The sequence below is a fragment of the Trichogramma pretiosum genome, unplaced genomic scaffold (genome assembly GCF_000599845.2).
Source record: "Trichogramma pretiosum strain Unisexual culture from Peru unplaced genomic scaffold, Tpre_2.0 scaffold23, whole genome shotgun sequence".
In the NCBI taxonomy this organism is placed as follows: Eukaryota; Metazoa; Arthropoda; class Insecta; order Hymenoptera; family Trichogrammatidae; genus Trichogramma; species Trichogramma pretiosum.
The window spans coordinates 176,912-197,669 of NW_019641629.1; the positions used below are offsets into that span (position 1 = coordinate 176,912).

General features: G+C 38.8%; 4 protein-coding genes across 6 annotated transcripts; 3 read left to right on the top strand and 1 right to left on the bottom strand.

Annotated features, from left to right (window-relative positions):
* Window positions 1-5,549: 5,549 nt before the first annotated feature.
* Window positions 5,550-7,574, bottom strand: LOC106654549 (zinc finger protein OZF-like). The gene is made up of 4 exons (XM_023459114.1): window positions 7,474-7,574; window positions 7,308-7,398; window positions 6,550-7,231; window positions 5,550-5,767 (listed from the first exon to the last, which is right to left on the bottom strand). The coding sequence occupies exons 1-4, from the start codon at window positions 7,506-7,508 to the stop codon at window positions 5,550-5,552; spliced, it is 1,026 nt and encodes a 341-aa protein (XP_023314882.1). The 5' UTR covers window positions 7,509-7,574.
* Window positions 7,575-9,593: 2,019 nt separating this feature from the next.
* Window positions 9,594-11,639, top strand: LOC106654960 (beta-ureidopropionase-like). The gene is made up of 4 exons (XM_014375130.2): window positions 9,594-9,806; window positions 10,069-10,319; window positions 10,556-11,262; window positions 11,346-11,639. The coding sequence occupies exons 1-4, from the start codon at window positions 9,709-9,711 to the stop codon at window positions 11,424-11,426; spliced, it is 1,137 nt and encodes a 378-aa protein (XP_014230616.1). The 5' UTR covers window positions 9,594-9,708; the 3' UTR covers window positions 11,427-11,639.
* Window positions 11,640-14,749: 3,110 nt separating this feature from the next.
* On the top strand, window positions 14,750-18,409 carry LOC106654550 (beta-ureidopropionase-like). Of its 3 annotated transcripts, none has more exons than XM_023459185.1 (8): window positions 14,750-14,899; window positions 15,043-15,187; window positions 15,270-15,502; window positions 16,690-16,813; window positions 16,894-17,144; window positions 17,245-17,633; window positions 17,712-18,029; window positions 18,106-18,409. In XM_023459185.1, the coding sequence occupies exons 2-8, from the start codon at window positions 15,045-15,047 to the stop codon at window positions 18,187-18,189; spliced, it is 1,542 nt and encodes a 513-aa protein (XP_023314953.1). In that variant the 5' UTR covers window positions 14,750-14,899; window positions 15,043-15,044; the 3' UTR covers window positions 18,190-18,409. The 3 variants fall into 3 exon arrangements, with proteins under 3 accessions (XP_023314953.1, XP_023314952.1, XP_023314954.1); XM_023459184.1 differs by having other exon boundaries at window positions 14,751-14,899; window positions 16,687-16,813; XM_023459186.1 differs by lacking the exons at window positions 14,750-14,899; window positions 15,043-15,187; window positions 15,270-15,502 and adding an exon at window positions 16,071-16,197 and having other exon boundaries at window positions 16,687-16,813.
* An 89-nt stretch (window positions 18,410-18,498) lies between these two features.
* On the top strand, window positions 18,499-20,578 carry LOC111693720 (beta-ureidopropionase-like). Its single transcript, XM_023459188.1, has 4 exons — window positions 18,499-19,356; window positions 19,423-19,673; window positions 19,752-20,131; window positions 20,202-20,578. The coding sequence occupies exons 1-4, from the start codon at window positions 19,199-19,201 to the stop codon at window positions 20,565-20,567; spliced, it is 1,155 nt and encodes a 384-aa protein (XP_023314956.1). The 5' UTR covers window positions 18,499-19,198; the 3' UTR covers window positions 20,568-20,578.
* Window positions 20,579-20,758: the final 180 nt, after the last annotated feature.

Below are 20,758 nucleotides of genomic sequence, written 5' to 3' on the forward strand. Positions count from 1 at the left end.
TGAACATCTTGAGCGCCAAGAAACCGCCCGACACGTGACGGGCGTCGTCCCGAGCACCCTTGTGGAACAGTCCGGCACCGGCGAGCGGCATCGGTATCTTCGAGCGCACCGGCTGTACGTCGATGAACGGCAGCACCGTCTGGCCCAGGTCGCGCTTGAAGTTGGACGTCACCAGCTCGACGTACTGTCCGGGCACGGAGTCGGGCTGATGCTTCATGGTGCTGGTCGGTGGCAGGGCGTTTATCAGAGTCAGGGCGTTGCTGTACGGAGGAAAAACAAAAATTGGTTCGTGTAGAGTCGAGCGTTCGATGTTATCGGGGATAGAAATGTCTGCGGTAGAATTATTTGTACGACTGGAAATGGGATGCCCCTGTTTATTCCTCCCGATATTTATTCCTACAACTTTGCTTTGTCTCTTGTGATTTACGAAAATCGGGCCACACGCCATCTAGCGATAATGTAAGTACTATTGGATGTTTCGCTCATTGTAAAGATGAGGTTTACTAGCGCGTCGGAAAAGATTTTCTACATACGTATTTCTAAACTCTAATTGGTCAAGAATTAATCGTTCTTTGATCGTAGAATTTAAAAAAAATGTTGAATGTATCTTGAAGTAGAGTCACCTCTCCAGTGATTGAAAACGCACCAGTGAATGAAACTTTATTTATAAATTAATATAATTTAATTATACTGAACTAATTCATCGATAATGAAATTTTATAATATAATTGAGCATTAATACTAAATATTTCCATAGTTTTTAACAACTTTATGAATATTATTATTATTAATTAAATGACTCTGAAAATGGTTTTATTTGCTGGTAAAAATGCTTCATTCACTGGTGCATCGTGTATTTTTTCCCTTATTTTATTAATGAAAGTCGAAAGTAAAAATTCTGCAAAAATTCTATTGGGTAGAGAAAGACATTTACTATTATAATCCATCTGAATAATAGCCTTTAATTTATTAAAATCGTTAATTTGAGCTAAATTTAAGCAAACTTTTTTGAAACCTTTCATTCACTGGGTAGGGACTCTATCTCATAATTTGTAGTTTTTGAAAAAAATTCGATTCGATGCACGTTCTTAACATTATTTCAAATATAATTCATTTCGAATCATACGATTTCCACTGTATCAATTTTTCACTTACTTCGTATTCTTCGGATCGGCGAACACCCACGTCTCGTTCTCCCTCATCAGCTTGCCTGTAGCGAAGTCGAACGGAGTCGATCGCACGGCCAGTCGCAGGAACAGGCCGTTGTTGGACTGCATGAATTTCAGGCCGGTCACGACGCGGTTGGTGGGCAGCAGCACGTCATCGAGAGCGAATCCTCGTCTGTCCCAGTCGAGGCTGTGATAGTCCACGTTCTCGACGACTCCGGCGTCCTGCACCGTGTAATTCTTCATCGCTCGCCAGCGTATGCTGGACTTGTTGACGGCGCCGTGGGGCAGCAGAACGCCCTGCTGTATCTGGATGTGCAGGATGTGGTTGGATCTTCTCAAGCGCATACCGGTCACGACCTTGTTGCTGTCGACGTCGGAGGTGACTTCGCGCAGATTGACGAAACGATCGATGTCGGTGCGGCTCTCCTCGCAGGTGCACTGGCAGTAGTCGCACTTCCAGAAGAGCTTCAGGAAGGTGTAGCCGGACACTTTCTTCGCGGCGCAGTCACGCGGGCCTTCCCACTGAGTCGTGCCGTAGGCCTCGCCGTTGGGAAACTCGACGTACTCGTATCTGCGATTGCTGTCGGCCTGTATACAAAACAAACAATTAAGTACATTTCGCCGACGGAAATTTTTCTCGTGAGAAAGTTTTATAAATTCTAAAAAAGTCTTACAAAAGAAGTAATAAGAGTTTTTAAAAATTCATAAAATCTTTTGGAGATTCAATTTTTTAGCAAAAATGTTAAGTTTTTTTTCAATTTTTTTATTTTTTCTATATTGTTCATATAGTCGCTTGTATAGTTTTTTCACCATGACTTTTGGCGAGCGTGGATATCGATCAAAGAAGTCTTTAAAAATATTGAAAATTTCATCAACACTATATAACTCTTAATAACTCTTCATAACTCTTTATAAAAATGATTGTAACTTGTAAACATTCCCGTCTGAATATTTCTATTTTTATCATTTAAAACTCTTATAAAGTTTTATTAACTCTTAAAAATCATGCTACGAAATCCGAACATTTATAAGAATTTTCAGGACTTATTTAGACTTTTAAAGAGTTTTTAAGAGTTTTCAAGAATTAGAGTGGCGCTCAAAATTCCGTAGGGGCTTAATTCTATTATTTTAAACATTCGAAGGGGAATAAAATAGAAAGTATGATTTATAACTCACGCTGGACGGGCATACGCTCAGTATCGACTCGAACTTCTTGCAGTTGCGAATCTTGCCCTGGCACTTGTTGGGCGAGAACTCGGCGCAGCCGTCGTCGTTCCAGGCCGAGCAGCCCTTCTGCTCGGCGAGATGGATGTCGTCGCAGGTCTGCGAGCAGTGGCCGTCCGCTCGGCTCTTCACGCTCTCGAACGGATGCGGGGCGCTCTCGATCATCAGGTAGTCCTGGATGACGGGGCCGAACTCCTCGTACGTCTTGCCCTTGACGTGAATGTGTGGGTCGCACTTCCAGAGGTCGTTCGAGGCCTCGTGCAGTTTCGGCTTGATGAAGCCGTACAGCTTGGCCATTCTCTCCTTGAGATCGGCCAGTTTCTGATCGATTTGATCCTCGGCCTCGGGTTCTTTCGATAAATCGCAATTATTATTATCGTATGTAGTCCCAAATTAAAATTATAAGAATGAAAATAAATACTTACTTCCAACCTGTCGAAGGAAGTCGTAAGCACCCATCATGATGACGTGAGCTTTGACCTCGGCCAGGGACACCGACTTGTAGAAATCGAAGACCAGGGCTTGCGGCGATATGGCCAGGTTGCACATGATCTTTTGACTCTCCTCGTGCACCAGGGCGTCGGTCATGCGATCCGTGAGAAAGACCGGCAGTCCGTTGTAGTCCATGGCGTTCTCGTGCAGACTCCTGAGGATGGCCTCGACTCCGTGCTCGGCGTTGAACACCCCCCGGACGAAGCTCGTCTTCATGACCTGATAGAAGGTGTCGTTGCCGCCCTTGCGTATGTTCAGGAACTGCGCGAAGAAGTGATCCAGCTGATTGAGCTTGATGATGAACTTGTCGTAGCTCGTCTGCACGTCCGAGTTCTGGGCGAAGAGCGAGAAGAAGATGGGGGTGGTGATGCGGAACTTGGTCATGGTGTAGTCGAGGCTGGCGCGACTGGGCAGGGAGCACTTCTTGTCCGAGCTCGACTTAGTGTCGACTTTGCCGTTGATGTCCTCGCGGACCTCTTGGGCCAGCTTGTAAACGCCGTTGGGATCGAACAGAGTTCCGTCGCTGGTCATGCGCTGGGTGATGGACTGTCTCTTGGCCTGGCCCGGGGCGAAGAGGCAGCAAGCGGCCACGATTAAAACTGCACTTGTACACTTCATTTTTTTTTTTTTTTAATTTAACAATACTAGATTTTAAAAGTAATGGATCGAATCCATTCGACTATATACGAGTTTGCCGACTCGTAGCTTTTTTTTTGTCGTCGCCACCGACACTGAACTGATTCGCGAACACGATCGCTTTATATATAAAAACGTTCGGATGGTTGCAATTTTTCAATTATTAATGCCCGAATATCGGAAAAATCGATGTAACGGAAAAAAAAGAAGATAAGCTCATTAGCCCTGTCTATTCTACATAACTAATTTCTATTATGTGTTACTTATTTCATCGATATTGAAAAAAATTGGTGTATTCTAAATTAATACGTGTGGAATGAGGTGGCAAATTTAATGGTTCTCAACAATTATTTTCAACGACGTTTAGCGCATCGATTAATTGGAACGTTTTATATTTTATAAATATTCAATGAATGTCTATAATTAACACGTGATCCCATGTCGCGCTCAAACTTATCAGTGCGGCTACGATACGCTTCTATTTGACTCAATGAACCGGAATATACGTATAGCGGCACGTGTAGATCCGTATCAGCGGCGAACGCGAAAAGCTATGTAACTATAAAAAATTATTTTTTTAATATGGTTCAGGAATTATTATTTTATTCTCAAAACACTGTAACAGTCGAGTAAAAAATATGCATGAAAATATTTATTTGTTTTGGTCAAAAAACAATGCAGGTAATGAGAAATTTTAGGAAATTTATTTTTTATTAATGCAAGAAAATAGAGGAAATATATATTTTTCCAATTTCATTACTAGTTATTACATATAAATCAATTTATCATGAGGTACAAGGTTTTACATCAAATGTCTTCTTAAATACGTAACGTTATGTTCTAAATTTTAAATTCATACATAAATCGCATTACATACTTGAACAGTTGTCGTGTTCTTATATGAAGTAATTGATGTCGCTCTATTTTAATATTTCATTTAAGAGATTCGAGAAAAGATTTGAACACAACTTTGATAAATTTCTAGAAAAGATTCCAAGATCTCTGAGATTTTCATTTTTTTTTCATTTCTTATTATTATTCAGTGTTCAATCTAAGCGAGTCTGACTAAAGTAAACAATGTCTTTTCTATGAATTTCAATCTATCTTTGTAGAAAATAATACTGACAAATTTAAAAAAAAGGTATAACAATTTAAAGTATCTTGTATAAATAAATTTTTATTCAAATTTTAAATAGGAAAGAAGGAAATTTTTTTAAATATCTACATCGTTTTTGAGAATAAAGCAAAAAAGGGGTTTCTTGATCAATTTGATATTTAAAAATTATTTAGGCTTTTCATGTTTCTTTTGAATTTTTTTCATTTACTTGTTTATAACTTTTACCGGGTTGAAATGTTTTTTATTTAAATATTAGAGCAGTGATTTTGAAAGACGAGTAAAAAAGTTTAAGAAAGAATAGATACATAAGTATTCCAAAAATTAATTTAAAAGTTATATTATGAAAATGAAAAAGAGGTTTGCTTCAATTGCTATGCTTTTGCAGAGTGAAAGTTATTTTTTGGAATATTTGTGTAATCGTAATTGTACTTATATGATAATGAATTGTATGGAAAAAATGCAAATCATCTATTAGTTTTATAAGGAAGCTACTTATCAATGTATTTGCAGCGGTTACAATGGTTGAAAATATGTAATATTTTCTAATAATACCACATAAATTAAATACAATGAACTTGAATATGTTTTTTTGATAATTTACATTTGATTTCTATCTTGAATATGTATCAATTCCTTTTTGTTTTGAATTGACGTGGACTTTTAGAATCGATTTACTTTTCGGCAAATGACATATTCCACAAATGTCGTACAGGTAAGTAATACGACTGGGCACTACATCAATGTGGGCTTTGAATATACCCTTTCGTGTAAATGTCTTTTTACACGTCAAATTTGTATGATTGATATGGTTTTGAGATTATCCTCATATGATAATACATCGTTATACAGTTAAGTAATACTATTTTGCATCGAATCAATATGGCGTCTTAGCGAGTACAATTGAGTGTAAGCTATCGACCATTATGCACTGAATCAATATGCAACTTGAAATAAGTTTTACTTTTGTACGACTTTCCACAAATGTCACATGGATAAGAAATGCCCTTGTGCACCGAATCAATATGGGTTTTAAGAGTAGCTTGTTGATTGAATAAATTTCCGCATATTTCACATTTATGTTTGGTACCATTGTGCACTGAATCAATGTGGACTTTGAGATAAGCTTTGCCTTTAAAAGACTTTCCACATATATCACATTTATGTTTGGTACCATTGTGCACCGAATCAATATGGATTTTCAGATGACCTTTTGTTGTAAATGACTTTCCGCACGTATCGCAGTTGTGAAATTTTCGACCATTATGCACTGAATCAATGTGGACTTTGAGATAAGCTTTGCTTTTAAATGACTTTCTACAAATTTCACACAGATAAGAGATACTTTTATGCACCGAATCAATATGGGTTTTAAGAGTAGTTTGTTGTTTGAATAAATTTCCGCATATTTCACATTTATGTTTTGTACCATTGTGAACCGAATCAATATGGGTTTTCAGATAACCTTTTTTGCAAATGACGTTCCGCACGTATCGCAGTTATGAGATTTTCGACCATTATGCACCGAATCAATGTGGATTTGCAGATTATGCTTATATGCAAATGTCTTACCACACGTGTGACATGGGTGATTGATATGATTATGTATCGAATCAATGTGAACTCTCAAACCTTGCTTATGCACAAATGACTTTCCGCACGTATCGCAGTTGTGATATTTTCGACCATTATGCACTGAATCGATGTGGACTTTGAGATAAACTTTGTCTTTAAAATACTTTCCACATATATCACATTCATGTTTGATACCATTGTGCACCGAATCAGTATGGATTTTCAGATAACCTTTTGTTGTAAATGATTTTCTGCACGTATCGCAGTTGTGAAATTTTTTACCATTATGCACTGAATCAATGTGGATTTTCAGATTATACTTATATGCAAATGTCTTACCACACGTGTGACATGGGTGATTGATATGATTATGTATCGAATCAATGTGAATTCTCAAACCTTGCTTATGCACAAATGACTTTCCGCACGTATCGCAGTTGTGATATTTTCGACCATTATGCACTGAATCAATGTGAACTTTGAGATTGCTCTTACGGGAAAATGATTGTCCACAAATTTCACACGAGTAAGTAATATGATGGTGCACCGAATCAATGTGAAAGTTCAGGTTTTGTTTTGAAGCAAATTTTTTAAAACACATCTCACATTGATTAGATCGCTTACTTTTCTTCATTGGATGATGAATTTTCTTATTCTGTCCGTTGAATGTGCAGCTAGTATTTATATCGAAGGTTTTATCGATCTCGTTTTTTACTATCCTCTCATTTTCTATTTTAATCGAAGAAGAAATACGATTATAGCTAGTTTTCACATCTTTACATTGATTAGACCAATCGTTCATTTCATCAGTTACTAATAAATCCATTTTGGGTTTCATATCTTTGCACTCAAACTCTATTTTAATTTCTTGCATCGGTTGAATTCCACGGATACCTTCGCTCACTTTATCAAGTACTAATAAATCCACATTGGGTTTCACATCTTTGCACTCAAATTCTATTTTAATTTTTTGGTTAGGTTCGAATTCATGGTTTTCTCTGTGTTGTTCAAGCGTGTGAATCTGTTATAAAATTGAAGTCTTATGAAATTTTACTTCAAAGAATGACAATTTAATCAATATTTATCAATCAACTTACGGTATTTTCTTGCAGACATCCGAAGGTTTGGTTTTTCTTTTGGCCACCATCATTTTCGTAATAACTCATATCATTAGGTTCTTCTTTTACTCTGTAAATAACGATAAAATAATATAAAATAAATTCTTAGTTATTTTGTTATTTCAATTTACAAAATAATAATTACTCAGCAGCATAGTTTATTGTATCGGTAGACTCCATTTTGTTGAACTTAAGAATAATTTAAGGATCAAGTGTAACAATAAAATCAGAATAATGACGACTCAACGTGAGAAAAAGTAGCAGTCGAGCAATTTCGAGTGCTTGCAAATATCGAACAGCATTACTAGCAGCAGATGAAGTCAAGGTGGTAGAAATTGCATTAGCAGACGAGATAGACATGATGCGCGCATGCAATAGTTGAAGTATAAATACATTCAAGCCATAAAAAATATGCTCATAGAAGAGAAACATTGTACGGATAATAATGCAAATATAAAAAAAAATGTCATCGTATAAAAACAATCAATTGAAGCTAATGAAATTATATCTCTGCTCAAACTTAAGTTCAACCAAAAGCAATAATGCAAAAATTAATCACGAAGCGGTTCGATTTCATCGTCAAAAATTTCAACCATCAGGAAACTATGTGAAGACTCGAAAACGTGTGTGTGCATATGTATGAGAATGGAAAGTTGAATCATCAAAATAAATTGCATTTACTATTAGTGCTAATAAAGTTGAGGTTTGAAGAACTTACTTTTTTTTTTTACTTTCTCTCTCTATACAATACACCTTCTTCTTAGAAGGGCCTGAAAGGCCTATTTTACTATTACAATTAAAACAAACAAAATTTATTGCTGTCATTTTGGTTTTTATTAATTTTAAAGTGTTTTTTTGAAAAATTTATGTAGTAAAAAAAGAGCATTTAAACTGATTTTCTTGTTGAGATAAGTAAATTTCTTATAATATATAGCTTATAAATAATAATTATGGTGTTCCGAACTCTTATCAGAAATCGAACAATGCATATTATGACTCAAGAGTAACGTATAAGCAGACAGACAATCATTTGATTTTTGAGATAATCTTTGAGTGTCGCGAAGAAATGATTTTAGATTGCAGATCGGTATAAACACTTAGTTTCTTGTTATCGATTAATTAATAATTAACATGAAAATTATTGTCAGCACATCTCCTTTTACTGATTCATGCAACTCGTGCAGTTTTATTAATTCACTTTTGCAAATTTATTAACAATAAATCAATTATTCCAATTTTTTGGAATATTTACAAAATACATTTCTCGGCGTTTTTTTCTTACTTCATCAAAAGGTTTTCAGAAAAATAAATGATTCTTCATGTTTCAACGGGTTATTACATCCATTTAACAATGATTATCTGCACCTTAAAAAAGTTAAATAATAAATGTCAGAGAAAAAGAGTAAGTTTCTAGAAAAAAAATCAACATAACAAAAAGATAATCATAAATTAAGAGGAGAATCGTATGATTTTTTTTATCACCGTGCAAAATATACGAGACAAAATAAAAATAAAATATAAAACAAGAAGCATAAAACAAAAGTTGACAACAAATCGATCAATTTTAATAAAGATCAGACCAGATTAAAACCCAAGTTACGAAAGTCTTGAAAAAATATTATGTCATTGAATCTATCATCGCATGAATATACAATTGTATATCAATTAATCTAGGCTAAAACTGGTTTATCGCTTAATCTCGCTCGTGTTAGGAAAACGAGCGAATTTATCAAAGAGGCAAAAAATACAATAATACAGTAGATTCGGCAACTATTCATCTTATTCTTTTCGCGCTCATAGATGATCGAAAATACAAAACTGGTCGTAACCAGATTTTTTTTAATCTGTAAATTTGAAGCGACCCCTCGCGGTGCGTGAATGGTCACTCTGTGTGTGTGTATGTGACATCACTTAACGCAACAATTGCACGTCGCTGAACTATATATTTTTATCGTGAAAAATGAGAACCGTAACAATCCAATTTTCGGAAATTGATGAAGAGCCATGATTCGGCCGAATCTTGAACATAAGAAAAAAAATCGAAAATCATCCTCTGCCCTGGTTTAGGCAGTTTCAAAATTATCGTACGATGTTTCTCCTCCGCATGTATATTCAAGCTCTCCTAATGTAAATATCGTATATTTATAATCTGCTAAAGATATACGAGGCGCGACGCGCGAAGATGTGTTTTTTTTTTTTTTTTTTTTTAATGCAAGTCAGAGCTCTCGATTCGCCGTCAACTCGATATATATAAAGCCGGAGCGCAGATGATCGGAGCATAGCACTTGACGTTTGTCTACGGATACCATATCTTCACTATTTCGCACATAGCTATATAGCTGCTTTTTGTCTTACCCTGCCTAAACTAAAATCAAGAGAAATGGATTCCCAGCAAACCGTTGACCAAATCCTCAAGGATCATGTACCCGAAGAGTTGTTGAAGAAAGTTAACAAAGTCATCTATGGAGCCGAGATTGAGTGAGTATTTTTCTGATATGTGTCTAACAATTTATCTAGTTAAATTTAAAATTTTAATTTTTAACTAAAATATATTTGTTATGATGTTATTGTTTTCATATTATTAGTGCTCAAGATATACTTTATCTACCCTTCTTATTAAATCGAACTCTGTTTATTCACTTCAACAATAATTTATCGAAATTTATAACTATTTTCTAAAGTTTCATTTCATCGGTGAATTATTATTGCTCAAAGTAAAAAATTAATAATGATCCTACAGAGAGATCGAGCTGCCGCCGATGGACAAGGACCTGCAGTGCGAGCTCAAGGGCTACAAGCTGCCCCGGGCCAAGCCCGAGGAGATGCGAGCGCCCCGCATCGTCCGTGTGGGCATCATCCAGCACGGCCTCGTGCTGCCGATCAGCGACCCGATCAAGGCCCAGCGCGACGAGATCCACAAAAAGCTGGTGCGCTACATCGAGCACGCCGCCGCCTCGGGCGTCAACATCGTCTGCATGCAGGAGCTCTGGAGTGAGTATACATACATAATAAATAAAGCCGGATCGACGATTTTTTCCTTTACGCGATGAGTTTGTTAATTGCAAATTACCGATGAATAAGTGCAGGTGCGTCGTTGCATCGTTAATTATTGCGTAACGCGCAGCCAGCTTCGCTTGAATAAAACATCGAGTTTTAAGATTCTAGTTTTTTCTACGATTTTTTGTAAAGCTACATTCCTACATAAAATTCATCGCGACTCTTTGCAGCCATGCCGATGATTTTCTGCACCCGGGAAAAGTATCCGTGGACGGAGTTCGCGGAGAACGCCCTGACGGGACCCACCACCGAGCTCATGACCAAGCTGGCCTTGAAGCACGGCATCGTCATCGTCTCGGCGATCCTCGAGCGCGACGAGAAGAACTGCGACATCATCTGGAACACGACCGTGGTGATCAACGCGGACGGCCGCGTGCTCGGCAAGCAGCGCAAGAATCACATACCGCGCAACGGCGACTTCAACGAGTCCACCTACTACATGGAGGGCAATCTCGGCCATCCGGTCTTCAACACGACCTACGGCAAGATCGGCGTAGTGACCTGCTACGGTCGCCACCATCCGCTCAATTGGCTGGTGTACGGCCTGAACGGCGCCGAGATCGTGTTCAATCCGTCGGCCATCATAGCCGAGCAGTTCGAGACGCTGTGGCACGTCGAGGCCAGGTGCGCCGCCATCTCCAACAGCTACTTCACCTGCGCCATCAATCGAGTGGGCACCGAGGTCTATCCGCGCGAGTTCACCTCGGGCGACGGCAAACCCCCGCATCGCGAGCTCGGCGAGTTCTTCGGCTCGAGCTACGTCACGGCGCCCAACGGCGTGCGCACACCCAGCCTGAACAGAAGCGGCGACGGTTTGCTGATCGCCGAGCTCGATCTCAACCTGTGCAGACAGGTCAAGGACTCGTGGAACTTCCCGGTAAGATTTGATATATATCGATGATACGCGTGAGTGATTTTCACTCGGTATAATGACGATTTTTTCTCTCTTGGATTTTTCAGATGACCCGCAGATTGGATTTGTACTCGAAGCGATTGGTCGAGGCGGCCGAGCCAGATTTCGAGCCACAAATTGTTAATTAAAAACTTCTTCGTTTTCGTTACTGTTTCTTTTTGTACCAATTTTTTTTTTTTTTTTTTAATGTATAATTGTTTTGAATATTCGCAGAAAGCGTCATAAACTTGCTTCGACCAATAAAACTAAGCAGCCTAATCTGTACTTTACTTTCGATAAAATAGTTTAAAGAATGTATACTTTAAGGCCTTTCGCAAATAAATAAAAAATTAACCATAAAATTGTGTCATAATTTATTACAATCAATATAAAAAATATACTTTTGTAATAGCTTATTTATGTAATATGTTATATGGAACTATCTGGATCATCGGTAGTTTTATTTGCACAAGTGCGACTCTACATCGTGTATATAGTAATAATTACGCACACGAAGATAGATAGTCCAATCTAATTCACAAATTATTTCAAAATTGATTTTAAGAAAATGTAATTGACTCTTCGATCGTACATTTACACTTGGCGGTAGCTCGCATAAAAGAATTCAAGATTAACTAATTTCGGTCAATAGAATTCACTGCCAAACATCGTTTTCTATTCAAACCCGAGACGTTTAACTGAGTACATGTGTACTGTTTTTTAATCGTGCGCTTGGCTCACTAATGAAAATCCAAAAAAATATTGTTCAAATTATTAATAAAAAAAAAATTTTATTCTATCAATTTTTCATTTAGCTTGTAACACGGAGGCGAGTCTACGCGAGAGAAAGAGACAAATAGGGCTATGTGATGCATATGGAGCAGCTGAGATACACACACATTTGAATATCGATCATATGATTGATCGCGAGATTGTGCATCAAGTAGTCGGCGCTATCAGCTAATGATATGGGCCTAAGTATGAACGAGCAAGGCATAGTTTGTCACTCTGTACGCGACCAACGACGAATACTCGAGGGAAGCCGAAAGTAACATTGAGCTGTGTGTGAGAGGGACTATAGCCATTGTCAATAAGCCGAGTCTCCGCACACAGTCTTATAGAGCCGCGCATAAGTCCTTGTATTACGTACTTCGAGTCGCGATACACGCAATACAAGCTGAAATTGTCAGCAGAAACATGGACACTTGCTCAGTAGACATTCGACAGTTCGAGTTGGAACAATTGGAAATATAGAGAGAAGCAGAAATGAATCACTTTAACTCCCCTATCATCCAGGGAATGTTGGAACGTAGAGGTACTAATACAGTTACTTTTACTTTTTCACTTTGCGATTTACAGATCAAGGTACTCGCCATCTAGTGGCGGAAGCTGAGACTGAATTCAAAACATTTTATGAGAAATTAACGCAAAAATAAATCAGTACCGGTACATTAATTTTTCACAAAGATTTGTTGATACCGTAAATAAAAAATAAATTAAAATTCATCGGTATAACTGCAATTTCAATATCTGAATTCACATCAGCATTAAAGTTCAACTTTTTTTAATAATATACAGAAAATTATAATACCAATAATAATGATAATTTGATGTTCTTATGAGTAAAACAATCAGCTGTTGCTAAACAGCTGTAAGATATGAAAGATCTTTATCAATTAATTAAAGAAAAAAAATTCAAACTTAAATAAAATAAAACTAAGAAAATTGATTAAGTAATAATAAAAAAAGTCAAATAAGTAAAAAACTAAAAAAAAATCCAAAAACATGAATCAATGGTCACAACAAAAAACCAAACTAGAAAATAAACAATCAAGAAATAAGAAAAAAACTCAGAAAATCCTAACACAAGCATTGATGTTTCACATCTGATACGTAATGAACGAGTGCTTACTCTTAAAATCAGAGTAGTTTCTTCGAGTATAATAGCACCAATCGTGGAACATCGACTCAGTAAATTTTTATTTCAATCGCTCGTAGGGTGTAATTCAGTTGCATAAAAAGATCGAGCGAGAGATAAATTTTGAATTTATTTTAACGTGTCTGATTCGATTCCTTGCAAAAATAGCTAATTGGAATACAATCAAGGAAATTATCATAGAGACCCACTACAGGGCAATACAATGGGAATTGACGGATCCTCCTAAAGACCCTGCTAAATGGATCGAAAAGTGTAAAAAAATACAAGCTGAAATTGTCAGCAGAAACGCGGACACTTGCTCAGTAGACATCGAGATCGAAGAACCGTCGAAAATATTGAGAGAAAAATAATTTTCAATTATGAATCATTTTAACAGCCCGATTATTCAAGGAATGTTGGAATTGATATGTAGGAGCTCACTAAGAGATGTCGTTATTCCTGTAGACGCAGTTATTAATACAGGTATTAATACAGTTACTTTTACTTTTCACTTTGCGATTTACAGATCAAGGTACTCGCCATCTAGTGGTGGAAGCTGAGACTGAATTCAAAACATTTTATGAGAAATTAACGCAAAAATACACCAGTACCGGTACATTCATTTTTCACAACGATTTGATGTTACCGTAAATAAAAAATAAATTGTAATTCATCGATAACTGTAATTTCAATATCTAAATTCACATTAAATTTGCATTAAATTTAAGCTTTTTTTAATAATATATACTCGGCAACAAAATTATAGCAACAAAAAATTTCATCGAAATTTTGTCGATTGTCAAATGCTTCTATCTTAGGCTATATTTATAGTATCGACACGGCTTTTTTTTGATTTCTTGGAAATTTTGTCCTCTTTAAATCCATATATACTATGATAAGATTCGAGTCAATGACGAGTTAACATTTTTTGTTGCGATAATTTTGTTGCCGAGTGTATAATAAATAATAATACTAATAATGATGTTAATTCATTGCGAAACATCGTTTTCTATTAAAATCTAAGATGGTTAACAGAGTAAACGTGTCCTGTTTTTTAATCATGTGTTTGGTGCACTAATGAAAATCCAAAAAAGATTGTTTCATGCGAATAAATTATTAATTGAAAAAATAATCGTAATCGATCAATTTTTTATTTAGCTACCCCAAAATTTTACATTAGTTTTTGATTATACAAGTACAAAATAATTAAGAGATTTAATCTTGCATTGAATCCTATCGCTCTTTTTGCCAACAAAATAATTGCAAAGTGTCAAAGAAAATATTTCAAATCTTCTCTTGAATTGAAATTTTGTGTTCAAAAATTTGAAAATGTTATTAAGGTGGTTAATGATCAAACAAAATTATATTATTCATCATGCTAATAAACAAAATGTATTCTCAGTCATTATGGCGTATTTGAAAAATGAGTTCGCAGCAGATGATAATGTGAATTGTTTACAGCGTTTCTCCCCCCGCCATGAATAGTAAATAGAGAATCTATAATTTTAATTAATTCAAAATTTTCAAGCCCGAAAAATATTCTAACATACCCCTGTATAAGTCCTTGTGTTACGTACTTCGAGTCGCGATACACACGATACGAGCTGAAATTGTAAATAGAAATACAAACACTTGCTCAGCAGACATTGACAGTTCAAGAGTGAAGAGCCGTTAACACATCTTAACCGCCAATACAGTTAACAAGTAAATTTTATACTTCATTATTATTTTAACAAGTTAATTTTTATTTCAATCGCTCGTTGTGTGTAATGCAGTCGCATCAAAATATCGAGCGAGAGATAAACTTTAATTTTGATTTTAACGCGTCAAAATTTGATTCCTCGCAGGCATGGCTACTTATAAAAATGAAACAAGAATTAAAATCATCGGCAAAATACCCAACGATCCTTCCGATGACCACCAAGCTTCATGGGTCAAAAGATGTCAACGTTTCGCGGAAAGAGTGAAGAACCTTCCTGTAGAAAAATTGGGGTATTTTAAAAGAAAGGCTCGAGAAAACAAACGAATAGATCGTCAATTACTCTTTAACCGAATCATTTTCGTGAAATTTCAGCTTCAAAGAGTCAGCAAAACAGATTGCGGAGCTTATAAAAGAATTATTACCACAGGACGTACCAATAATTTTCAATGGGCATGATATATCGACACAGCTTCCCACGACTTCCTCCACATCGTCGTCGGAGCAAGAACAAGAGCCGGTCGCAGATTCGCGAACGGAATCAGAGGAGTCGGCTACGAATGCCACATCGCGGGAATCGCCAAAAACGCCGGAAGATGTTGCACGCGGTAAGCTTGAAATAGTAATTTTCGATACAAGTGCCATAAGTAACACTTTTTGGCACGGCGTAGTTTAGGGCCCGAGCGCAGCGAGGGTCCTAATAGCTGGGCCGAAAAGTGTCCCCTATGGCCCGAGTATCGAATAACGTTTTATAGTACTGTGCAAAGTTCACATTTATGCCCCCTTTTCCGATGCATAAGTCGCACTTTCTGGTAGCGCGAAGTGAGGTTAGCGCACGAGCGTATGCGAGTGTGATGCGAACGCAGCGGTGCCAGAATGTGCGACTTATGCCACCGAAAAGCGTGCCATAGATGTGAACTTATGCCACGCAGTGCTATAAAATATTATTACACGCGGTCGTACCGAACGCGCTCAAAGAAGTTTCACATCGGCTGCGCGAAACGAGAGAGAGAGAGAGTCCCGCGAAAAAAGAAATTAAAAAAAAATAAAAGCTATTCGACCCCCTCTTCGTCTTCTTGAGAACGCATGAACGCACGGGAGAGGCTGCCACGACGCTTCGTTTTCAAAGCCCAGCCACTCGTTATAGGCTTGGCCGCTGATATTTCCAGCGTTGCCGATGAATCGCGCGACTTGCTCTGCGCGTCTCGCAGTCGACGACGACGACGTCAGTCTGCATCTGGAATATTATTATATCGCGCAGTAGTTTTTGTTTCGCGTCGTTGTTGTTCCAATAGAAATTAAAGTAAGTTCATTTAGCTTCTATCGTTGTTGCATAGTGCAGTTCGATGAATGCAGGAAGTGTAAGAGTACGCGATAATTAAAATAAATCGTTCTTGGTTAATTATTCTAATCTAGTTCGTTTACGAATACGTTAGTTTCTCAATAATGAAATACTCGACGCGAATTTTTTCGGTAACTCCTTACTGGAAGTGTTAATAGAAACAGTTTAACGAAATTGATTTATTCCATTCATAATTCAATCGTAAAATGCCTCGATTGTAATTCTCGCGCTGCGTGTGCATTCTCGCAATTGATCGAGCGCTGCTGCAGTAATCTTATCATTAATTCTATACCGAGTATACGCTAGAATACGCTGTCGGTCGTCGAGCTTCGAATTGTTTACACAATTAGATAATAGTTCTGCCGATGTTGCGCGACAGAAAATTATGCATTAAAAATTAAACAAAAATGTAACTGTTTTTTTTTTTTTTTTATTGCCTTGCCTCGGCAGAAGATTCCAGCAGCATGACGACTTTGGAAATGGAAAAACTGTCGTTGGAGGATATTTTGGACGACGCCTCGCTGAGTAGCGAGAAAAAGACTTTCGCCAATAGAGTCCTCTACGGACGCGAATACGAGTGAGTGCACACGTAAACCCTGCAATCCCTTCTCGATCATTAATCAACGATTAAAAATTGAAAAATTAATGATTTTACAGAAAACTCGAAGTACCCGAATACGACGACCCGGACAAGTGCGAAGTGGCCGGCTGGAAGGTAGGCGGCGCTCACCAGGAGCAGCTCCGAAAACCGAGGCTCGCGCGAGTCGGCCTGATTCAGAACTCGATCGTTCTGCCGACCGATCAACCGATCGATGCTCAGCGCGAGGCGATATACAGGAAAATCGCTGCCTACATCGATCACGCGGCCAAATGCAAGGTCAACATCGTGTGTCTGCAAGAGGCTTGGAGTGAGTTTCTCTCTCGCGACACGACTCGATTTATCGCGAGCAATGCGATGATGATTTTTCTTTTATATATTTATTTATTTTTTTTTTGCTCGTGACGCAGCGATGCCGTTCGCCTTCTGTACGCGGGAAAAGAAGCCCTGGCTCGAGTTCGCCGAGCCGGCCGACGAGACGGGCTGGTCGACCGAGAAACTGTGTGCACTGGCCAAGCAGCACAAGATGGTGATAATCTCGCCGATCCTCGAGAGGGACCCGATCGGAGATAAGATCTGGAACACGGCGGTGGTGATCGGTAGCGATGGCCGGATCTTGGGCAAGCATCGCAAGAATCACATACCCCGGGTCGGCGACTTTAACGAATCGACATACTACATGGAAGGTGACACCGGTCATCCGGTTTTCAACACCGAGTTCGGCAAGATCGCTGTTAACATTTGCTACGGCAGGCATCATCCCCTCAATTGGCTGATGTTCGGTTTGAATGGAGCCGAGGTATTTCTCGATATTTCCCATTATTTTGTAGCGATATATTTTTTATTTATTAAAATTTAAAAAAAAAACAATCAACAGATTGTGTTCAATCCGTCGGCCACCGTTGGGCAACTGTCCGAGCCGCTGTGGGGCATCGAGGCGCGAAACGCCGCCATAGCCAACGGTTACTACACCTGCGCGATAAATCGCGTCGGCACCGAGCGCTTCCCCAACGAGTTCACCTCGGGTGACGGCAAACCGGCCCATCGCGACTTCGGGCACTTTTACGGCTCGAGCTACGTGGCGGCGCCCGACGGCTCGAGAACTCGCGGCCTCAACCGTCACATGGACGGCTTGCTGGTGGCCGAGCTCGACCTCAACCTCTGCAGACAGACCAAGGACCTCTGGGGTTTCACGGTAAATACACTGGCGCGGATCGCTTCTTTTCTGTCGCATTTGACGTTTACGAATTTGATGCAATTTTCTGTTTCAGATGACCCAGCGATTGAAGATGTACGCCGAAGGATTGACGAGAGCTAGCCAGGAAGATTTCAAGCAACAAATCGTACAGAAATAAATATGTGCACTCTGTGCACAAAAATTTATCGTGTCGTTTATACTTGACGGTGGCGTGCATATGTTAAGAATATCAATAGAATTTACCGCGAAACGTCGATTTCTATTCAAACCTGATATGATACGTTTAAATGAGTACATGTGTATTGTTTTTTAATCATGTGCTTGGCTCACTAATGAAAATCCATAAAGATAAATCATCAATAAAAAAACTAATCGTATTCTATCAATTTTTTATTTAGCTATTCATAAATTTTGTATAATATTATACAAATTATCCAGCTAAAATATATACGAGATTTACACATCGCTTACGCGCTCAAAAAGATTAATATCGCCTCGCGAAACGAGATAGAGTCGCGCGAAAAAATGAATTTAAAATCAAAATAGCAAAGCTTATCGACCCCTCCTTCGTCTTTTTACGAGAGCATAAACGCACGAGAGAGGCTGCCACGCTGCTTCGTTTTTAAAGGCTCATAGGTCTCGGTCTGATATTTTCAGTGTTTCCGAAAAATTGTGAATCGCTCGACGCATTTCAGACGACAACGACGACGTCAGTCTACATCTAGAATATTATATTGCACGGTAGTTTTTGTTTTGCGTTGTTATTTCAATTGGGAATTGAAGTAAGTTTATTCAGCATTTATTGAGAAGTAGTGTAGTGCAGATCGATGAATTCGACTTCAGGAAGTATAAGAGTATGCAACAAATAAAATAAATCGTTCCTGGTTAATTATTCTAATTTGGTTCCTTTTTTTCTTATAAATACTACGAAATTCTCGACGTGGGCTTTTTTTCGTGGCAACTTTTCATTAATCTCGCGATACTGGAAATGTTAACAGAATGTGTGCATTCTCGCAATTGATTGGGCGCTGCAGCTGCAATTCTATCATTAATTTTAAACCGATCATACGCTAGAATACACTGTCGATCGGAGCTTCTCTTACACATTTAGATACTAGTTGACGATGTTACGTGGCAGAGAATAATGAATTAAAAATAGAACAAAAATGTACCTATTTCTTTTTATAGAAAGTGAAGAAGTCTCTGATAACACCATGACTTTAGAAATGGAAAAACTGTCTTTAGAGGGAATTATAGATGAAGCGTTGCTGGATGGCGAGAAAAAGGCTTTCGCCAATGGAGTCCTGTATGGACGAGAATACGAGTGAGAAATGACTTTTTTTATATTAAAAAATGACGATTAAAAATTAAAAAATTATTAATTTTACAGAAAACTCGACATTCCCGAATATGATGACGTAGAAAAATGCGAAGTAGCAGGCTGGAAGATCGGCAGCACTTCCCAAGAGAATTCCGGAGAACCGAGGCTCGTGCGAGTCGGCTTGATTCAGAACACGATCGTTCTGCCGACCGACGCATCGACCGAAGAACATCGCCAGGCAATATGGGGCAAAATCGCCGCCTACATCGATCACGCGGCCGAATGCAAGGTCAACATCGTGTGTCTGCAAGAGGCTTGGAGTAAGTTTCTCGCGACACGACTTGATTTATCGCGAGCTGTACTTGATGATTCTTCTTTTCTTTTTGCTCGTGACGCAGCGATGCCGTTCGCCTTCTGTACGCGGGAAAAGAAGCCCTGGCTCGAGTTCGCCGAGCCGGCCGACGAGACGGGCTGGTCGACCGAGAAACTGTGTGCACTGGCCAAGCAGCATAAGATGGTGATAATCTCGCCGATCCTCGAGAGGGACCCGATCGGAGATAAGATCTGGAACACGGCGGTGGTGATCGGTAGCGATGGCCGGATCCTGGGCAAGCATCGCAAGAATCGGGTCGGCGACGTTAACGAATCAACGTACTACATGGAAGGTGACACCGGTCATCCGGTTTTCGATACTGAGTTCGGAAAGATCGGTGTCAACATCTGCTATCGGAGGCAGCATCCTCTGAACTGGCTAATGTTCGCTGCGAATGGAGCCGAGGTTAGCATCTACCTTGATATTTCCCATTATTTTTTAGCGATTACTAAAATTTAAAAAAAACAATCAACAGATTGTGTTCAATCCGTCGGCCATCGATGGTCAACAATCCGAGCCGCTGTGGGTCATCGAGACGCGAAACGCCGCCATAGCCAACGGTTACTACACCTGCGCGATAAATCGCGTCGGCACCGAGCGCTTCCCCAACGAGTTCACCTCGGGAGACGGCAAGTTTTTCGGCTCGTCCTATGTGGCAGCACCCGATGGCTCGAGGACTCGTGGCCTCAACCGACACATGGACGGGTTGCTAGTGGCCGAGCTCGATCTCAACCTCTGTAGACAAACAAGAGCTTTCTGGGACTATACATTAACTTCGTCGCCACGGCTCCTTTCGCTCTTAATGCCAATGAAGATTGCTAAATCTGGTCGATTTTCCTAGCGACCGACAAATTTTCGATTTTGCAATTGAACTGTGTACAAAAATTTATCGTATCGAAATTTTTCTTCTTTATTAATTTATCACATTACGAATGGTTTGAAATGTAATTCGCTACAAGTTATTTTCTAGAGTATTCAATGAGTCTAATTACAAAAGTGAAAGATATGTCGAGCTTAGTTTAACAAAATAAC